At 39.0% G+C, this 19,883-nt stretch overlaps 1 protein-coding gene across 4 annotated transcripts in view; it reads left to right on the top strand.

Moving 5' to 3' along the window:
* LOC102219002 (abl interactor 2-like) overlaps nucleotides 1-19,883 on the top strand; it is a 31,167-nt gene that overhangs the window by 4,176 nt on the left and 7,108 nt on the right. For 2 of the 4 annotated variants that reach the window (XM_023337195.1, XM_005811314.2), the window contains exons 2-6: nucleotides 7,530-7,697; nucleotides 11,459-11,635; nucleotides 13,475-13,492; nucleotides 14,183-14,286; nucleotides 18,096-18,251. In XM_023337195.1, the coding sequence (XP_023192963.1) occupies nucleotides 7,530-7,697; nucleotides 11,459-11,635; nucleotides 13,475-13,492; nucleotides 14,183-14,286; nucleotides 18,096-18,251 (623 nt within the window). The remainder of the gene's footprint in view (nucleotides 1-7,529; nucleotides 7,698-11,458; nucleotides 11,636-13,474; nucleotides 13,493-14,182; nucleotides 14,287-18,095; nucleotides 18,252-19,883) is intronic. The other 2 variants (XM_023337197.1, XM_023337194.1) reach the window with 1 other exon arrangement.

Below are 19,883 nucleotides of genomic sequence, written 5' to 3'. Positions count from 1 at the left end.
AAAAAAAACTGCAACAAATCTTTCAAATTGTTCAGAAAGTGCATTTATATAAATATTAAAACATGATGTTGCTCAGAGCACAAAGCATAGGATTAGACTGAATAGATCTGCCCTTATGGATCAGACACATTGTCATCAACACCTAATCTAGAATGTTTTTCAATTTCAGACATTAATATCGGATCGGTGAATCTCTCATAACCTTATACACAAATCTCTGCCATTCTCACAGTGAAACCAGGAATATCTAGGCAGTTTATCCAAATATTTGCTTCAAAAGTAAGTGGATCACATGAATTAATCAGCATTTATTTTTTCTGAAAATCCTCAAGTACCAGACTGGGCAGCGTGGAGCTTATGCCTTCCCCCTGTAGCTCTGCACCATGTTGACCTACCGCAGCTGGTAGCGGTTAGCTCGTCAGCAGAGGTAGCTGAAACGAAGCTCAGCCTCCAACTGTTCATTGAAAACACATGGCACACAGCTGCAGGAGGCTGCCTGTGGATGCCCAAAGTGAGCGCATGTGTGTATTTTGACTCGGAAACCATGGCGATTGGGTCCCCAGTCGAGTCGGTATCAGCCTTCCAGCTTCAGCGCCGATGCCAGAAACGGCTCCTGCGGGGGCGGAACCGCCTGAGCGCTTGGAAAGATGGGTTTGTGACTTTTGACAAACCCTGGGGACGACCCGTTGTGCAGGCCGACACAGGTTTATGATTCTCATAAAAAATGTTTAAAAATCTGGCTTCTTTTGCAGGCCAGTTAGTGTCATTGGTGTGATTGTTCTCAGTGTTGAACTAATCTGTGATAACCCCCTCATAGATAAATGACCGTCAGTCTCTTATTATTATTCATGTTTCCTTTTTGCAGTCAGGACATGCAGCCCACTCAGTGTTGGCTAAAGTTTTAAATGACATTACTGCATGTGTGTATGAAATCTGTAACGCATAGGTTGTTATTATTCATTTCAAGCTCTAAAATTGAGGAAAATAGAAGAAAGAAATTCAATAAATATATTCTCAAACACCAATTTGCAGTCTTGCTAAAGGGACAGCATCATGTAACATCAACTATTTTGAGCTTTCCATCATGTTATAATCTTATTCCCTAATCAAAAACATACCTTGATTCTTTCATGCATGTTTGAGAAATCCTTTAATCTCCATGGCAACCATTCAGCTGTTCAAAACACCGCCTTCAAGATGAAGCTCCTCCTCGGAGCTGCAGTTTCCAAGCTTCTTAACTTCCACCTCACAGAGCAGCCTTCCCCCCCTGACTCTCCCACTCGGCTCCTTCAGACTAGCCAGCAACAATTAGCAAACACCTGGTGGAACTGCACATCTGCTGAGCTCATTATAGGAGCTACTTCTCACTGCTATGATGGTAAAAACATTTTAAAGGGTTAATAGAGGAGAGATGTCGTGATGACGTCCTGAAGGCGAAGTGTCCGAAAGATCAGGAGTTTTTAAAGAAACAGAGGCCCAATGTCACGGCATTAAATTATGACGTGAAATTTCAAATCATATGTAGCATTTTTTTCTAACAACTGAAAGTAGCATAGTTACCTGATTGTGCTGTAAAATGGCACTATGTGCCTGGAAAACAGATAATACTGCCCCTTTAAAAATGGTCTGTGGGTTTCCTTTCGTTTGTCTTGTGATGTGTGGTGTCTCTGGAAAAGCTCTACTGTGTCTATTTTGGATGTGTTAGCATACAGCCACAGTTTCCATAAACCATGAGAAAGTAGTGTGCAACAGCTTTGAAATAATTTTTTTTCTTAGAACAGATCAACAAAAGACTAAAAACTGCCTATTCCTAGAATAAAATCCTTTGAACTTTTTGTGCTTTCCTTATTTTTGCTCTGTTTTCTTGGAGCAATAATAAGGAAAGGAGAAAGGAAAGTCAAGCGCTATAGATCAGCAGCCTCCCGCATCCGTTAAAATAACACTGACACTGTTGCAGTGTGAAAATGTATTACTCTCACTGAAATGGGTCAGAGGTGTGTAGTGATGCGCTGATTGTTGGTGGAGGAGTCAGGCTGGAGTTTGAGATGTTCGGAGCTCTATCCATGCTTATTATTCAGAGTTACAAACAAATAAAAGAAATTGTATTTCTTTCAAATCACACTGTCTCTCCCCTTCCATTGTTTGACAGTACAGACTCCTATTTGTGGCTCAGTGTTCACAGATTTTTCCAAAAACCAACAAATTGTTAAAAAAAAAAAAAAAAAGCCTACATATTAATATCCTTAAATGGATAAGTTAAGTGATATCTATTTAAGGATGTCTATGCTTTCATTCAAGGGAGTTAGCTAGCTTAAGTGTGAACTAATGTCATGTCTTTGAACATTTGCATTTCAGTTTGGACTAATCTTAAAGAAAACGTGGCCTTCTTCGTTCATTAAGTTAGTGATTAGCTTTGAATGATGTAAAACTTGACTAATATTTTAGCCGTTTGAAGGAGGCAGCAAAACTCAGATAGACTGACACAGTGACTAGGATACCAATCAGGACATCTACACTTCAAATAATATGAAATTATTTGCAATTCTTAAACCTTATGAAGACATGATGTCTTTATCAAACTACACTTCTACTAGAGAGGCAAATAATTAATCAACTTACAATTAAGTGTTGATTTAATGGTTTATTAAATTAAAAGTAGTTCCAATCGATTAAGTAATGATGTACTTTCCACACCTTCTTTTAGTGTTGTATTTTGGCCGCCATCCAGAAGAGGGCACCACTGGACATCCTTAAGCGGAGCCGGTTGATACAGAAACAAAGATGGCAGGGCCATACCAGAACAGCAAAAATATATGGTCTGGTGTGGGATGCAAATTGCACTTATGCGATTATGTTTTGAAATATAAACACTTGACAAGCTTCTTAAGTTATCACCTTAATACAGCTTAAAACTCAGGGAATTGTTAAAATATATTTGTTTGGTTGTTCCAAATTTAGCATTTTAGGAGAAATTTAGCCTTTTATGTGATTTAAAGATGGCCAACCGTCTTGATACAAGAGAAAACTCAGGTTTTTATCAGTTAATCGTTAATCAGTCGATAAAATCAATCAACTTTGAGATCACTAACTCACTATTACTAGTAATAGTGAGTTAGTGATCTCACTCCCAGGGTTTGGAGTAACTTATATCTCAAACCCTGACGAATCTGGCTGCTCAGGAGCCAGGCAGCGCAGTCATTGGCCAAGAGTTTATTGTTCAGACACGTTTCTTCTGTCTGAGGAAAATGGATGTCACAGAGCATTAACCACATGATCATTCCAGCGTCTCACAAAATAAACAGAAGTTATAAAAGCTGTTTTGTGATATAGACTCTACTTACATTTAAAGATGTAGTGCACAGAGAAACACAAAAGGCTGATTTAAAAGTTTCCACTTTCTTTGTTACAGAGGAATTTATCTGTTAAATGTTCCTATATTGGAAACTTGTTACTGTTTTACTTAAACCATAACAGTAAATCTTTATAGTGTATACATATATTGGAGCTGTAAACCGTCTGTGACTTGCAGAGCAAGGGACTTTTCCTTCTAAGGTAAAAGCAGCCTGTAGTCTTCTGGTGGTTGTCAATACTTCAGCAGGGTAAGTGGGGTAGAAGATGCACTTGAACACACCACCAAGCAACATCTGCCTAGTGCCCACCGAACATACTGTAATCTCAAGCACACGTGGGTTATAAAGCAGAATAATAGTTTAAAGCCAGCCAGCAATCTGAATGGTTGGAAAACAAAAAATAAAACCCCAACAAACGTAATGTTTTAGAGCAGCCTATTTAAATGTGTGTGACTAAAAAGCAAAACCAGATCAGATCTCTAAGGGATTTGTTTACACCTATGAGCAGGGCTGGACAATACGGACTTAAAGTTTTATCACAATATTTTGTTCTGCTATTCCGATAACGATAAAAGTGACAATAAAAACTACTGTTTCGTTTTTTAGTTAGTTGTGTAGATGTGACTCCATGGCAGAGCAGTCAAAGCCCCATAAACTCTGATGCTGCTTTTGGAAAACCAATACACATTTGCACTTTTTTTAGGACACCACTCCCATAAAGAGTATGATTTGTATCAATAAACTGCACACAGTATCTGCATTTAGTCATAGTTTTGAATGTATTGATATTTTTGATACTATTCTTGAACAAACATAGAAGAAAATGGTAGCAATAATCCTGAGAGTATGGGCAGTTTTAGGAGATTTTAAACATCGTTAATCGGAATTTATCGTGACAATGATAAATCAAAATTTTTACGAAAAAATGTATCATTATAAATGATAAACAATATCATAACGATTAGGTTCTAATTGGTTTCCATCAGTGTGATGCAGGACTTGGATTTGCTGTAGAGCAAAATCCAAATCTGGATGTTTGGATACCTTTTTCAATCCTTATTTTGCTTCAAGATTGCATTTTTCATTCCTTTTAATAATTGTCATTCGACCCTTTCAAGATAGTATTTAAGATCTATATTTTATTTTGTAGGAATTTTTTTTTGTTGGTGCTGCATTTTGATGTACCAAAATGCCCCCTTATGCATTAAAAATGCAGCAGGAAACATCCAGATGGTGATTAATAAACTCACATATGTCTTCATTAAAAAAAAGAGGTCAGAGGAATCAGAGCATGCACACGAGTCAGTGTAGATCTAATGTGATTCATGTATATGAATTTAGTTGGAAATAAAAATCTGGGTGTATTAACGTTGGTACGTGTGTGTGTGTGTGTTGGTCTGCCCTCGCCTTAGGCCAAAGAAGGCAGTGGTCCAACTAGGTCAGTGCTAACGGGACGTTAGAAGTCTGATAGGGAAAAGAGGTAGCTGTAGAGGAGATGTAAGGATGTTGTCATAAATTTAGGGAGGAAAAGAAATAGAAATGTTGAAGAAAAAAAGCTTGGCAGAGCAAAATTAAAAACTGACATAGAAAGACAGTTAAAGGATTCAAAATAAAAAATTTCAATAACACGTCAGCCTAAACTACAGATTTACCTGAATGTAAACATAAGTGTAAATCTTACGTAAGGACACTCTGCCTTTAATTTAATTTTTTAGGGACTAAAATCAGCCAAAATTTTACCGTCACACACTGCAGTACTTTAAGCCAACTTTCAGCCTCTCAAAAGAGAAAAGATCATGTTACTATTTTTGCAGCTGTATGAGGACATGCACTTATCAGCCAAAAGAGTACAACCAACCACCTAAAACTAAGTTTGGCACAGTGACATACTGTAGAAGATAATGCTCCAGCATTGTCTTATTAAGTATTTCACATTGTTTGATCACCAAGTGTCAAAAAACTTCCATATGAGGGTCACAGCTCTTACCTCACGTGTAAATATTGCAGCAATTAACCAATCTCAGTGTTGATTCATCTCACACTATGCTATGTGCTTTACTCTTCTCTGCATGCTAGATGATTGAAAATGAAATTGAAACTGATGACATTTCCTACTTTTTAATTAATATTACTAATCATTTTTTGACCACTTAGGAGCACTATTGAACATTGAAACATCATTTCCACGATGGTCAGTTTATCCATAAATAAGAGAGTAATCTAAGTTGTAATGGCACACTAATAGAGTGCATTCCCACCAGCCTTGTTCAGTCTGTTTTAAATGAACTTTTCTTCCTTTGCCCAGAAATGTTGGGTCATTGGGTCATGCGCAGTCAAACTCTGACACAGACTAAAAATGCAAACTCTGGTACGCCTAAAAACCTAGATCTTTTGGTTAAAGTGAGCTCTGGTGTGGTTCGAATGCATATGTGAACGCCAAGCAGACCGGAGACCACTCCAAAAGCAGGAAGTGGACCATGGCGCAAAGAATTCTGGGTAAATGCAACCAAATCAAGCACACAAAAACAGCAATGGCGGGAAAAATGGCTTGTGGTCTTTTACCAAACAAAAAAAGGAAATCCTGCAACCACTACAATCTGACGCCACTCTATTTTTTGTTTACGTTTCGTAAAGAAGGACAGTTGCGCTCAGTGTTTTCTTTAAAGGCTTCCAAGTCATTTCCTTCAGGGACTGTTGGTGCAGCGGAGGAGGTGAACAGGTTTTTCAAAGGCTTTGGTTCTTTGACAGTGCATTGTGACAGCAAACTGCGAAAGTTGAAGATGCAACAAATGTTGCAATTTTGGTCCCCAATCGAACTGGACTGTCAGGTGTGAAAACATCCTAAAAGTAACATAACCAGTCCTGACGCAGCAGAACACTTTTCTCCTCATGCCCACTCAACGTTAAAATCTCACCATAATAATGTAGCTCAGCACATATCCAGGAGTGACTTTCCACAGTCTCAGCAGCCAGAGGTTAGAAGGAAACAGCACAGGGATCAAGTGGCCGCTTTTTCATTTTTAGTTCACATAAATTCTATATAAAGACTGAGGGAACTTGGATATTCATAGATGTATAAATACAAGAAGAATATTTGGCAGTAACATCTCAACCATGTTTGAGCAGGATTTTTTTAATGAGCAGTCGAGCTCATTTGTTACCCGTAGAGGAATTTTAACGCAGCCAATTATAATGCTTTAATTACCCCCGTGTCTGTGTGACCTCAGGTAGCACTTGGCTTCACCACTGGCGGTTCGCCTGTGGAAACTGGAAGCTGCTCCTAGAGCCGCTCACAGGACCGGAAGCCGGGGCAGATTGAAATGTTTTCTGGAGCTGTGGTGTGGTTCAAGACGCGTGGATTTGGGGTCTGACTGCGAATGTAGGGCAATGGGTCATCTGAAGTCATGACACAAACTGGGTGTGCGTGTTTCCTTTTGCGTTGTCAGTTATCATCTTTCTCGTCTCTGTGCATCTGTGCGTGCCCACACACACAGACGCGTGCGTCGATACACATTTGGGTACACATCAGTGTGTTTCTTGTCAACTTCAGGCATGAATGAATTTGCGCTGACCTATATTGTGCTTGAGCACACACACACCCACACACATGCCAACGCACACGCCCACAGATGGTATTTCTGTACTTAGGAGGACTGTACATCATATATTTTCCATACATCCGCCCAGCATGATTTCTTGAAACCTTGAAGCTATTGCTTTTATTTTGAAGGTTTGTGTTAAAGTAGTGATTAGTTGTGTCAGAATGGTCTGAAATTCTCCGGGTCCCAAATTTAAGAATCCAGACTCACACACACCCTCTACCAGCCTTGGATTTGCACTAAGCAGTTGAAACCAAAAGTTTTCATACATCTAGAGATGCAACGATCCGATATTAATAACTGCATCGGTACCGATATTGAAAGAGAATTCTAGGTCGGGTATTGATGACAATGTGACCGATCCATATGGGCAGATTTATTCAGTTTAATTCTATGCTTTGCGCTCTGAGCGACGTCATCCTTTATCATTTATTTTATATTATGTTTAGAACTCCTAATTGCACTTTCTGAATCATTTGAAAGATTTGTTGCAATTTATCTTTGTTTGGGGGTTTTTTTTACGCTGTTCTTCTTGCCTGACTCCTGTCCCAAATCTGTCTCCTGTCCCCTTTGTCCACAGTCTGCAGACAAAGAGCAAGCGCTGGAGGAGACCAAGAGCTACACCACCCAGTCTCTGGCCAGCGTCGCCTACCTTATCAACACGCTGGCCAACAATGTGCTGCAGATGCTCGACATCCAGGCCTCGCAGCTCCGCCGCATGGAGAGCTCCGTCAACCATATTTCACAGGTCTGGTTGACCCTAAATGCTCTCACTTGAGTGAAAAACATCATATGTCATAATCATGTATGCATGCATGAAGGTTCATTTAGCCACTCTCAGGCTGAGTGGAGCAGCTCTGAATCTGTTTCTGAACTTTGCACTTAATGATGTAAAGAACTATTCACAGCCATCAAGAAGAGGCTAAAGTGCAGAAACATGTTGTCTTTCTTTACTTGTGTGTGCGAAAAGCATGGTTAGGATACATGTTTGGTACAAACTATTTCTCTATTGAGACATTTTGTTGTTTTTATTCAAAGAAATGTTCTTATATCAGCTGTTTCTTTAATATGGTAGAAATTTGTGGAACTTGTTTCCAAATTCTAAATAGCACCTTTTGCAATTTCATGCTAAGTAGATGAAACTCTCAAACACATTCCAGTACAGTTGGTAATTAAAACTCAGTAACTAAGTTTGAGTAAACTCACTGTCTCTATGCGAACATCACAAAGGAAAATAATTACATCGTTTAACAGAGAGGCATGAAGATCACAGAGGGTTCAGACAGTTCAAGCTAAGGCCAGGAGGTATGACTTACAAATAAAATCGCAGAATTTCTTTTTCTACCAAATCCGATTTTTTGATTTTAATCTATTTTTTTCCTTCGCTTTTCCTAAAGAAGAAATTATATACAGAAAATATTTTCAATATGTGGCCTTTAATTTAATCATCCCTTCTGTGAGTTGTACAATAATGCATTAGGTCAAGAATTTTTGTTTGATCTCAGACTAAAGTCACAGAATATTAGCAGAATAGAGATACAATTTTCCTAGAAAAACATTTTAAAATTAAGAGAAAAAAGACATTTTAATAAAAAGAAAAAAAGCTTCCAGCGTCATCTCGTCCTAACATGTCGTTTCCTCAATCGTCTCAAAGTTCTGCTGCTGATAATAATTTGATGGTGATGGTGTTAAAAGATTAAATATTTCCTGTGACAAAGGTTCAACATTCCTCATTTTAATTAAATTCTTTTTGTTATTTTTCTTGCTGGTGTTTTCATAAAGATATGACTGTACCCTTGTTATGTTAAGACTTTATTGTATTTTAAAAGAAACTAGTAGCCTGGCCCTGATATTGTCATTACAGTTTTATGTTTCTAGGCTTGATGTTTATTCTGTGAGTATTAATAAGTGACCTTCTGAACACAGCAGTGGCTGGTTAGTTAATTTAAACACCTGCTCTACTGATGGTCTGTCAGAGAGGGCGTGTGGGTCACCGCATTTCTTATTTTTTTAACTGAACCAAAACACACCAAATTCCACAGCCCATCTAGATGCTAAGGATGTCAAAGTCAAGCTAGCATAACTGAACTACCTCTCTTCCCATTGCTATATTTTTTTTAATTAACACTTTTTCCTTATCTAGTTGTTGCAGTGTTGAGAATTAATAACAAAGCACTGCGTCCTTTTTTCTTGTATATATCACATGTACATTTAAGACTTAACACATTATGTTGACAACTTGACAACTGAAACCAATGGTAGTCATCGTCAGCGAGCAACTTCTTGCGTGCGTGACGTCACGTTGCGTCGGGAGTCAGTGTGGCCACTTTTTTATGAATGCCAAATCCGAGAAGATAAAGCACAATTTCCCATTGTGTTACTCAGCTGGAACATGTAAGCACCCCCCCCCAGTACAGTCATAGGTGTGAAGCATCACTAGCGATCCAGTGAGTTACACTGTGCTGCACTCCTACACAACGGCAGCTTTGTCAAGTGCATTTAATCTCAGACAAACCCAGCCAGCTCCAAAAGAAAATAAGCTGAATGCTAGGAAAAGACTTCAGTTGAAAAAAATTAGTGCACCGAGGATTGCTTAGAGGAATTAACTTGTACTCCTCAGCGGTACAGAGGGTCCATTCTCCCCCCTTAGACCTCCGAATTATCGGAGCAGTTTCCATGCAGCCATAATGAGATGCTTCTTTCTGCTGTGTTGGCCCAGGCTGAGGTTGCACGTTATAATCACCACTTTCTGTTCAGAAAGACACTCGCATCTGTTATGTAGGCGAACACTTCGCACTGTGAGGCTTCTTCGCATTCACAAACACTAAGATACTCTTATGTAACGCATTTAGCATTTTATGCAGCTGCAATCAGCCAAGACATTATTTATGCAACAGCAGAGACTGTTAAAAAAAAAACAACAACCATTGTTAGGACGGGGTCCAGTGTGTGTACGCCGTAAAACTTTGTTTTTCTATCAGTAGCTTGAGGCAAAAGGGACTCAGTGTTTTGTGTGTTTCCTTGCTTTAAATCTTATGTTTTTATAGATAAGCCCAAAATTATTATATTAGTATATTACAATCAGACTAAAAAAAAAAAAACTATTTTTAAAATCATAAATATGGGCTTAATGAAAGATGTTTAATGCCTGCCTAAAGGTTGTTGTTTTCAAAAAATGCTTTTAATCTGACAGTTGCGCCTCATCTGAATGTATATTATAATTTAATGAATATATCTGTACTCCTGGGAATGTCTCGATGCTCATAAGCATAAGCAGATGAACTATTCTGCTGCTTTCCTAAATGACAATGTTCTGAATTCATATCTTGGAGATTCAAATATCCCAAAAAAATGTACACTGAGAGACTATTCCAGCCTCATCATATCATTGAAAATACCACTCCTGTTATCTTTCTAAGTAGGTAATTAATTGATCATTTCATAGATATTAAGAATATCGACATTCATCTTGATCAAAAGATGAAACAACGCTTTAGTAAGAAGCTTCACCTGTCACATTTCTTGTCACCTAAGCAACAGTCTCTATGGTGACAAACCGCTGTGTCGTCTTCACCTTGTTACTCTGGTCTTTAACTCTCATACAGACCACACAATGCAGGTTTCCCAGCAGTCCTTCCGCTTGCTCACCAAAACAGAAAGATGTTAACTACCAGTTTGCTAGTAGAAGGTCAAAAACAAAAACACAGCAGTCTCTTCCTTGACTATACATGTGTGGTTTCAGCTGCAAATAGTACACCAAGTTATGGACCCAGTCAGCTGGTTGCTTTGCTATTGGCCATACAGCTCTTCTGAATAATAGAATGTCAATGATTGTCCATACATTATCAAAAAAGTATTTTTTTTGTTTTTGTCAAACTTGTGAAAATCTCCTTCATGACGTGCGATGCCAAAACAAATTTGACTCTTCCTTGAGCAAGAATGGCTGCTGTGAACTTGTGCAGCCATCCTCTAATCATTCTATATTAAGAAGTACTTTCTTGTTTCATGTACTCTCAACAGACCAACCCTACACAGTGGTCCGCCCACATCTGGTGCACACATAGATGCTGCTTTCTGTAAATAATTTCACTCGATAACCAGAGTAAAGTATCCTTCAGCGTGGATTTCTCTTCTACTGACTCCCAAGCTCCACAGGCAGGCTGTCATCCATGTTAGGACTTCTCCAAAAATATCCACAGTGTGAGAACACAGAGCAGTGAGAATTTCATTCTCACACTGAACACTCTGGGTTTTGAACAGCCGGTGAGGAAATCAGGGAATCAGTGATTCCAAGGGAGGATTTGAAGCCAAGCTGCCTTTCTGAGAGAAAGAAATATCGAGTTCAACTTGGAAACAAAAAATTTCTTTGGCTTCTGTCATTGTTTCGAAGTGGTAAACACAGTTATTACAACATATATGCACAAGGTTTGTGATCTGTTGAGATATCTAATCTTTATGCATCATTTGGTCAAAGAAGTCCAATTGTCGACTCTTTGATCCTCCTTACAGACGGTCGACATCCACAAGGAGAAGGTGGCGAGGCGTGAGATTGGCATACTGACCACCAACAAAAACACATCCCGCTCCCATAAAATCATCGCCCCAGCCAATCTGGAGAGGCCCGTGCGCTACATCAGGAAGCCCATTGACTACAGCGTTCTGGATGACACCGGTCATGGAGTCAAGGTAGGTGGCAGAAACGAGTTAATAACAGCGATGGCTTGTATAATTAAGGTAGTGGCAGACCGTCAAATTCTGTGACGGTGACCAGCATGTTGACGTTTCTCTGAAACTGGAAATGGCAAGAACAAATTGGAAGTTATTGTATTGGGGTTTTTTTTAAACGTTTGAGAACATGATAGGAAAATTACAGAGCTCCTCAAGGGATGTGGAGGAGGGAAAAAAAAGATTCCGATTTACTTTTGCGAGATCCTTTAAAATGTTTGAAATGAACAAACAAGTTATGTCTTTTGGTGGAATGACCATATTTTTGGAGTTTCTGTAACTCACCATGCTCAAAAATTGCTCTCGCAGTGTGTGCAGTTCCTCTGTGAGTAAAGCCCGCCGTTATGTACCGGAAATGAGCTGCTGGGGAAACATATCGATGTGGAAATGCAACACAGATCGTAGGATTTGAGTTAAATGTGTCCCCGTGTGCTAAGAACTCTCTTCAGATCATCTCACTTGTATCAAAACCGTGTCTTCTGTCGAGCATTGATTCAGTTTGTTTGTAATTAAGAACAAACACAAAATAAAAATCTATGTCTCCCTTACAGGTGTGTGTCCTCCATTTCTTTGGTTTTTATGTGTCAGAATTAAGCCTTAAATATGAAGCAAAAATGTTGCTTGAACTCACAGAAGTAGTTTAGAATTTCGCAAAAGTAACTCGGAATTTTGTAAAACTTTTGGTGATCTTGCAAAATTTTTACGCGATCTCGCAGAAATAATTGAGAATCTCTCAAGGCTTTTGTGTGATCTCATAAAAATAATTCGGGACTTTGCGGAACCTTTGTGTGAAATTGCAAAAGTAGTTTGGGATCTCGCAAAACGTTTATGTGATCCCACAAACGTAATTTTTCAATCTTTGAGAGAAATTGTAAAACTTTAACGCAATCTTGTGAAATCTTTTAGAGGTGATCTTGCTAAAGCTATTCAGGATCTTGCAAAACTTTTGGGTGATCTCGCAAAAGCAATTTGGCATCTTTCCATGAAATCGGAAAAGTTTTACGTGACCCTGCAAAATTAATTCAGGATCTTGCAAACCTCTTGCATAATTTTACTAAACTACTTTAGTATCCCGCAAAACGTTTGCGTAATCTTTCACAAAAGTAATCCAGCATTTTGCAAACTTTTGCAGAATTTTGAAAATGTTTTTCCAAGATCAGGATCCGCTCTTTTTCTCCATCTACCTTGGAGAACTTAGCATAAATCTCAAGATAGAACATTTTAACAGTGGTTTTAATTTTCACAAGATTTCTTTTGTGAAGGAAACAGAAACTCAGACTTTAAAAATGAGATGCAAGACAGCGACTGATGAGATACATCAAATTTCTAAAACGGTTTTAACCAAAACTAGGAAGTTTTTGTTCATAACCGTCTTAAGTTCAATTAATTTTGTGTACAGCTTATACCTTTTTTCGTAAGTGTTTCTGCTACCCACTGGTGCAGTGTTACCCTGGGCAGAGAACCATACTGTCAACAACCTAGTGTGTCACAAATTATGAAAAGTATTCCCTTGGGCTGTAGTTTCATTTATTTGTCTCTGTTTTCAAAATGATTTATTTAGCTGCACACCTCAGTATCACTGCATCACAAACTACAACCAAACTAAAGAATCCTGATTTCTGTGTCTCTTTCTCAGCCGGTGTTTATCTGAAGCTCTCTTTCTGCCTTGCATTTTCTGTCTGCTGTTCCTAACGATTGACCGTATTTGCATGATGCAGTTGCACTCTGTCTAACCTTTAGATAAAAATGTCTTCTGCTTCCTTTTCCTCCTGCTCCATCTGCTGTCACTGATGTGTTAAGTGGTTGATGAGGTTCAAGGTAAGAGTCTACAACACACCTACACACAGTACAGAGCGAATGCGTCTGATGTGTCTTACCTGGCCATGGTAGGGGTTGTTAAAAGCAAAAAGGAAGAAGTGCTGCTTTATTTTATACTCCATAATGTATGTCTGATGATCAAACAGAACAAATTGTGGCTTATTTACATCTATTCCAAACGTGTTTTATTTAAACCGGTATACAAATATGGATGCTGAGATTCTTCCTCTTGTAGTGTTTTCCATCCTTGTGACAACCGAGAGACGTTACTATGCTGGCAAAAACTTGACGCTAACCAAGGAAATGTGACGCAGTGGTTTACAAAAGTATTCAAACTTCTGGGACTTCTTTGCGTTTTTCAAATGTCAAAATGTTTTATTGGGATTTTCTTTGGAAGACTAAGACAAAGTGGTATATAATTTTTAATTTTAAAAGAGATTTGGGTTACAAAACAAAATCTGGCACTCTTAAACGTCAGTGCTTAACCCATCATCAGAAAATGAAAAGACTGCAGCGGCGTTTCCATTACAAATGTGCACAAATTGTTGTCAATATTCTAATGTAGAAAAAACTGAACTATTTCCCAATGGCTGTGTTTCCAATAAACAAGAAGTTAATTTAAAATTACATGTGAATATATGATTATGTCCAAACTAAGTAGTTTTGATAGAGAGCGTGTTTGTTTCTCAGGTAAACGGCCAGCAGAGTCTGAAACTTGGAGGAGGTCTGTCCCGGACTAACCCCCCGACCCAGAAACCACCCAGCCCTCCAAGGGCAGGAAAAGGAATCTTAGGGTATGTACACCTACTTTCACTTTGTTTACTCTGTAATTTCCATACTTTTCTGTAAATTATTCAACTTTTGTGCTCTGGAAGACACATAGTTCATGTCAGATGAGACGGTCAACTTCTCTTGTGTTTTTCTTTAGAAATCTCTTAGAAACAGACTGCAGCTTGCGCATATTTAAGTCTCTCGTGAAAAGACGGGGGTCCTGTGACGAGGTTATTGCAGATTTGAGCTGGCAGAGGGAAAACACACACACCCACACACACCCGTACTGAAATGCAGCGCTCTGAGGAATAACGTCATCTGTTGTGAGAGCTTGTTGTGTTCTTTGCCCTTAAACATCTAGGTCACCGAGCTGTTTTTATCTGTCTTTGGTATTTTTTTCTCTACCTGTATTTTACTCCCCTTTCTCCTACAATATAATTGTATTTTTTTTTATATCCTACAGTTGTTTCCTCTTCTTTTATCCACGTCACTTTTGTCTGCATCTGTCACTTTAGAAGCGGATATAATTGTTGACTCTTCCAAGCTAACCGCTGCTCTGACTGAGGAAACAAACAAAAAAATTCTCATTTTCCTCTTCAGAAACAGACCAAACCTCAAACATTTGAGCAAACGCTGCATTTTGGTGTGTCTTTCAGTGTCACATTTCATCACACTGTCACCCAGACTCAATATATGATTCATATACCAATTGGGACACTCTCCATTTGGGAATTGTAGAGACAAAGTGCTAAAAACAAACAATCGGCAGCCAAAATACAAAAGTTAAGCCTTTGACATTTTGCTGACTGTCTGTCTTTTTTATGTTACCACCCTCCTTCAGATCCTTTGTTTCTGTATGTTCTCAATGACAGTCAGACTGCTAAGCTAGATGGAGACGCACATTGTTGTATTGTTTGACGCGCATCAAAAAGGTACACCACAATTTATGTTCTATGAAACAATTCAGGCTGGCGGCGTCTGGTGGGCGTTTAAACCAGCAACTGTAGCTTTGTTTTACCAGCAGGGCCCTGAAAAATGATCCATCCAACATTTTAGCAGATTCTTTTGCAGCTCTAGCTGTACTTTTAGGGTCATTAAATTGCACACAGATTTCTGAAGCCAGTTGGGTTCACTGAACTTTATTTATCAGATCAGAGAGGGTTGGACACAAATGTATACTTCAGTTTTCCGATTTTAATATGTAAAATATTTCTTAAGCTTTATATTGTTTTTCTTGTAACTTTTATAAAAATATGTTGTTTTTTTTACATATTCGTTAAAACTGCCACACAGTAGAACATGAGACAGATTTTCCGTGAAAAAATCAAGCTTTCTCTCTGCAGTTCTACTTCCGTCTACAGAAATGCACCACTCCTAGTCAAAAACAACCAATCAGACAGGAGAAGGGTTTTAGCGCTGTCAATCATGCTTGTGTATGCCCTGCTGACACCCTCTCCCATTCTCTTTGTTCCCCACAGCAGAGCCTGCTGTGAATGATAAGATTAGTTAGCATGGCCACCGATGACGGCGGATAAATAGTTTTTCTGTAACGTAAAGTTGTTTCCCCATCATTAGCACATTTCCCCATCATTAGCACAAATGTGCTAATGATGTTTACCCATCATTAGCACATTCCCCATCATTAGCACATTTCCCCATCATTAGCACATTAACACAAGACACATCATTAGCAGTGTCTTGTGTACACAAGACACTGCTAATCTTGTGTACACACTTAGCAGTGTGTACACAAGATTGTTTGACAGGGCTGAGACCCTCCTTCTGACTTTGATTGGTTGTTTCTGATTGGGTGCATTGAATTTCTGCAGATGGCGATAGAACAACAAGGAGAAGGCAGAAGGAGGTTGATTTTCTGTCTTCAGGACATAGTGAGAGCTCTACCAAATATTTAAAAACCCATATATTTTTGTAAAAGATGACATACTGCAGTTTTAAAGGTTGCGATTGTAATACAGCAGTGTGAAAAACTGTATCCATATGGCGCTAGGTAGGCTGAGCTGCCAGAGTCAGCGGGCGTCTCCTCTTGTCTCTCTTTATGTTCCTTCCAGTTTCCTGTAACCCGCTGATCAACCGGCTGTTTCACGCTCAATCGACAGCGTTAGTGGTTAAATAGTAGCACAACGACAGAACCTTTAAACCAATGCGCCCCATTAAAGGGTGTGTTGGTGCTTCGTGTTGTGAAAAGTAGTAGATAATCTCCAGCTTTCTGTCCGTCAACACCTCTCCATCTTCACTATTTGATCCAAAGTGCCGTTTCTCGGAGCGGCGAACAGAAGCAGCTTAGCGGTTGGTCAGAACCGTGCCAACGGGTCTGCCTCTCTGCGTTCTCCCCATAGACAGGCAGGGAGCGGACAAACGCACAGCAGAAAGTCGGCGACCCGCTGCCGACAAACCGCTCCTTCTGACAGCACACACACTTTTCTTTTTTTTTTCTTCCCCACATTAACTTACGAGGAACATTCAGTCATTTTTGTACATTCTGCATGCGTTCTGTTCCAGTGAAAAAGCTCCATTCAGCCGGGATTAAAAAAAACTTGGTGAGCTCGGGAGATCTAGAATAGAGACACCCACATGGCTGCTTCGACATTGTAGCAAATAGATGTTTCTTATCCTGCCTGAGAAACGCTCCATTCAGCACCAGCTTTTACTTCGGCTAACAATGAGTCCTTTTGTTTGGCCTCATGTTTGTTCTACCGTGGGTGCAGAGTTTTTAACGGACTCTATGCTCATTATGTCTTGAAATTGTTTCCTTTTCCCTTTTTAATTGTGCTTTCTGAGTTTATATTGAAAAATCAAATAAAACTTAGATTTTTTTAGGGCGGGGGATTTAACGTTGGAGACTGGTTTTATTGTGAATGTATCATTAAACTTTGGAGTCTTTTTGTTCTGCTTTTATGTCCTACATTTCTACAGCTTTGCTGAGCTGCAGGAGTAATTGTCTAAAAATACATCCCGACCTTTAAACTTGGCTTGACTTTTCTTTTACAGCAACAGGGAGCCAGTTTCACTCTGCTGTAGTTATTATTGCCACGACTATTAAACAGCAGGAGCTGTGGTTAGAGCTAACTACTTACTAGAACTTTTTAAGGGTAAAAAAACCGGTGTGCAGCGCCCCCTTGTGGCACCTTGATAGGATATGTTGATGTCAAACTCGAGGCCCGGGGGCCAAATCCGACCCGCTGTAGCTTTATATGTGGCCCTCTACAGTTCCTACACCAAATTGTATCGATCAATCCCACCATTTACTTTTTATTTTTTTATTTTTGCAATTCCTTGAAAATTCACACAAAATCAACAGATCCTTGCAGTTTTTCACACTATTGCATAATTGTGAGTAAACAGGCAGTATCACAAAAACAATCATGAAATTCTGAAAGTACTGATTGATGTGAGGAGATGCATGATAGCATTTAATTTTAAGGAGTACTTATTGGACTTACAGCTCCTTTTGTACTATTTATTTCTTTATCTTTTTTATGTATGTATGTATGTATATGTACAGTATATGTATATTGTATATTATGTATATACACATAACCTGCATTTTAACTCGAGTCGAGCAAATCTCAATCTCGTTGTAATCTGTTGATGACAATGACAAATAAATCTTATCTTATCCTTGTTAATATTTTAACAGTTTGTTAATGGGTTTTATCAGTACACTTTGGCACCACCGGCCCTTTAAGAACATTCACGATCTTGACATGGCCCAATATGAAAATGAGTTTGACGCAGTGGGACAGATGACCAATGCCACAGGTCTGTGTTCCTGTGCAAACCTCTTCCTCACCTTTACGTCTTGCACGCACAGGCACAAGAACTCCCCCTACAGGACACTGGAGCCGGTACGCCCTCCCGTCGTGCCCAATGATTATGCCTCCAGCCCGACGAGAAACAATACGGGTGCTGGACAGCTTCCGAGTCCGGTCCGCACCGCCACCCTGAACCAGCGACCCCGAACGTACAGGTAGTTGGGTCAGAGTTCAGACATGACTGAAAGAACAGCGTTTCCGATATACTTCCTCTGCTCTTGCTCTACTAATCCTATAGTTCTTTCAAAACTCCTGATGTTCAACACAGTCACGTTCAGTTTGGAAGCAGAGATGTAGAGGTGGTTTAAATCACAGATTTTGGTGCTTTTATTTTAAGCAGAATTTATTTTAGTCATAAAAAGTGACTTGCAGTATTTTGGAGTAACTCAATAAATTAACACATCCTCAAAAGTACATTTATTTCTTAAATTAAATTTATTTTATATACATTACACACAGAGGAAATACTTCAAGCAACTATTTATGTTACTCTTGATGATTTTAGCTTTGTGCTAATGAAAACCCATAATTCAGTTTCTTGGGGAGTGAACATAATCTCTGATTCAGCTCATTTATTATGATTAGGGTTGGACTGATAAATCGGCCGGTCGATAAATCCACCTCTGTTAACGATAGTCACCCCACTGTTGCCAACTCAGCGATTGTGTTGCTATATTTATCTATATTATCTATATTGTCCTGAGCCGTATGCAACGAAATTTCGTTCTGTATACACCCTGTGCATGCAAAATGACAATAAAGTCAGTCTAAGTCTATATTTAGCGATATTTCAGACAAAAAACAAAGGTGTCGGCCTAAATTGGAATCGGCAGGTCAGACATTTTAAAGAATGGTAATCGACGATCGGCCAGAAAACTGCAATCGGTTCATCCCTAATTCCAATGCACTTTAAGTTGGTGCAGTATTCCCAAACTAAACTGGCATGTGTTGAATAAAACATTTTGATAACTTTCTGCTTCAGCTGAGACTAAATGTTGCCTTTTAATTCATCTTTCCTAGCATCTTTCATGTTTTTAGGCCTGAATTCCTCCATTCACAGCTAATCTACCCAGTTAGCACTTTTACTGAACATGAGCAAACATTTTGAATTTAACACATTCACATTTTTTGGACACAATTTATCAGATACTTTGCAGCCACTGCAGTTGTAATCTGTAAGTGGTTGAAACAAATAACGCTGACATGTGCACAGATCTAGGAAAGCTAATTATTCGTCCACATTTAGGATACAGGATCTCACCCACAGACATTTTACAGAAAGCCTCGAGACTCCTGTGAATTTTCACATAATCTTTGCTCTCGACTTCTCCGTCTTCCTGTAGGATTTTGCTTTCGGCTTGGTTTCATCACTCCGTACCAGGGCTTGCTTCTTGGCTTGTCTAAAACCTGCTGCTGTTCACTCTACTGCTTTTCTTCTGGCTTTTTGTATGCAGAGTTTTTTGTGTTTAAATGTCATATTGTGCTAACGGTCTGCTTGCATCCAACTAACTGTTTTTCTTTGTTTCTGTGGGTTCATCTTCAGTTGCGCATTTATTCAATCTCATTGATTGTTTTCCTCTATTCTAGCAGAAAACATATTTTGTTTAGTCCGCTATAGTTTTTGGCAAAAGAGAAGTGCCTTGATTATGGAAGAAATTGTTAAAATGAAAACAATAATTACATTTCTGGCACTTTTGTAGTTCATTAGTAACAGAGAAGTGTTATGGTTTTCTTTATTTTAAGCCATTGAATTGTGTTGGAACAAGTACCACAAAGACTGTTCCAGT

The sequence above is a fragment of the Xiphophorus maculatus genome, chromosome 7 (genome assembly GCF_002775205.1).
Source record: "Xiphophorus maculatus strain JP 163 A chromosome 7, X_maculatus-5.0-male, whole genome shotgun sequence".
NCBI lineage: Eukaryota > Metazoa > Chordata > Actinopteri > Cyprinodontiformes > Poeciliidae > Xiphophorus > Xiphophorus maculatus.
This window is presented reverse-complemented; position numbering and strand designations above follow the sequence as displayed.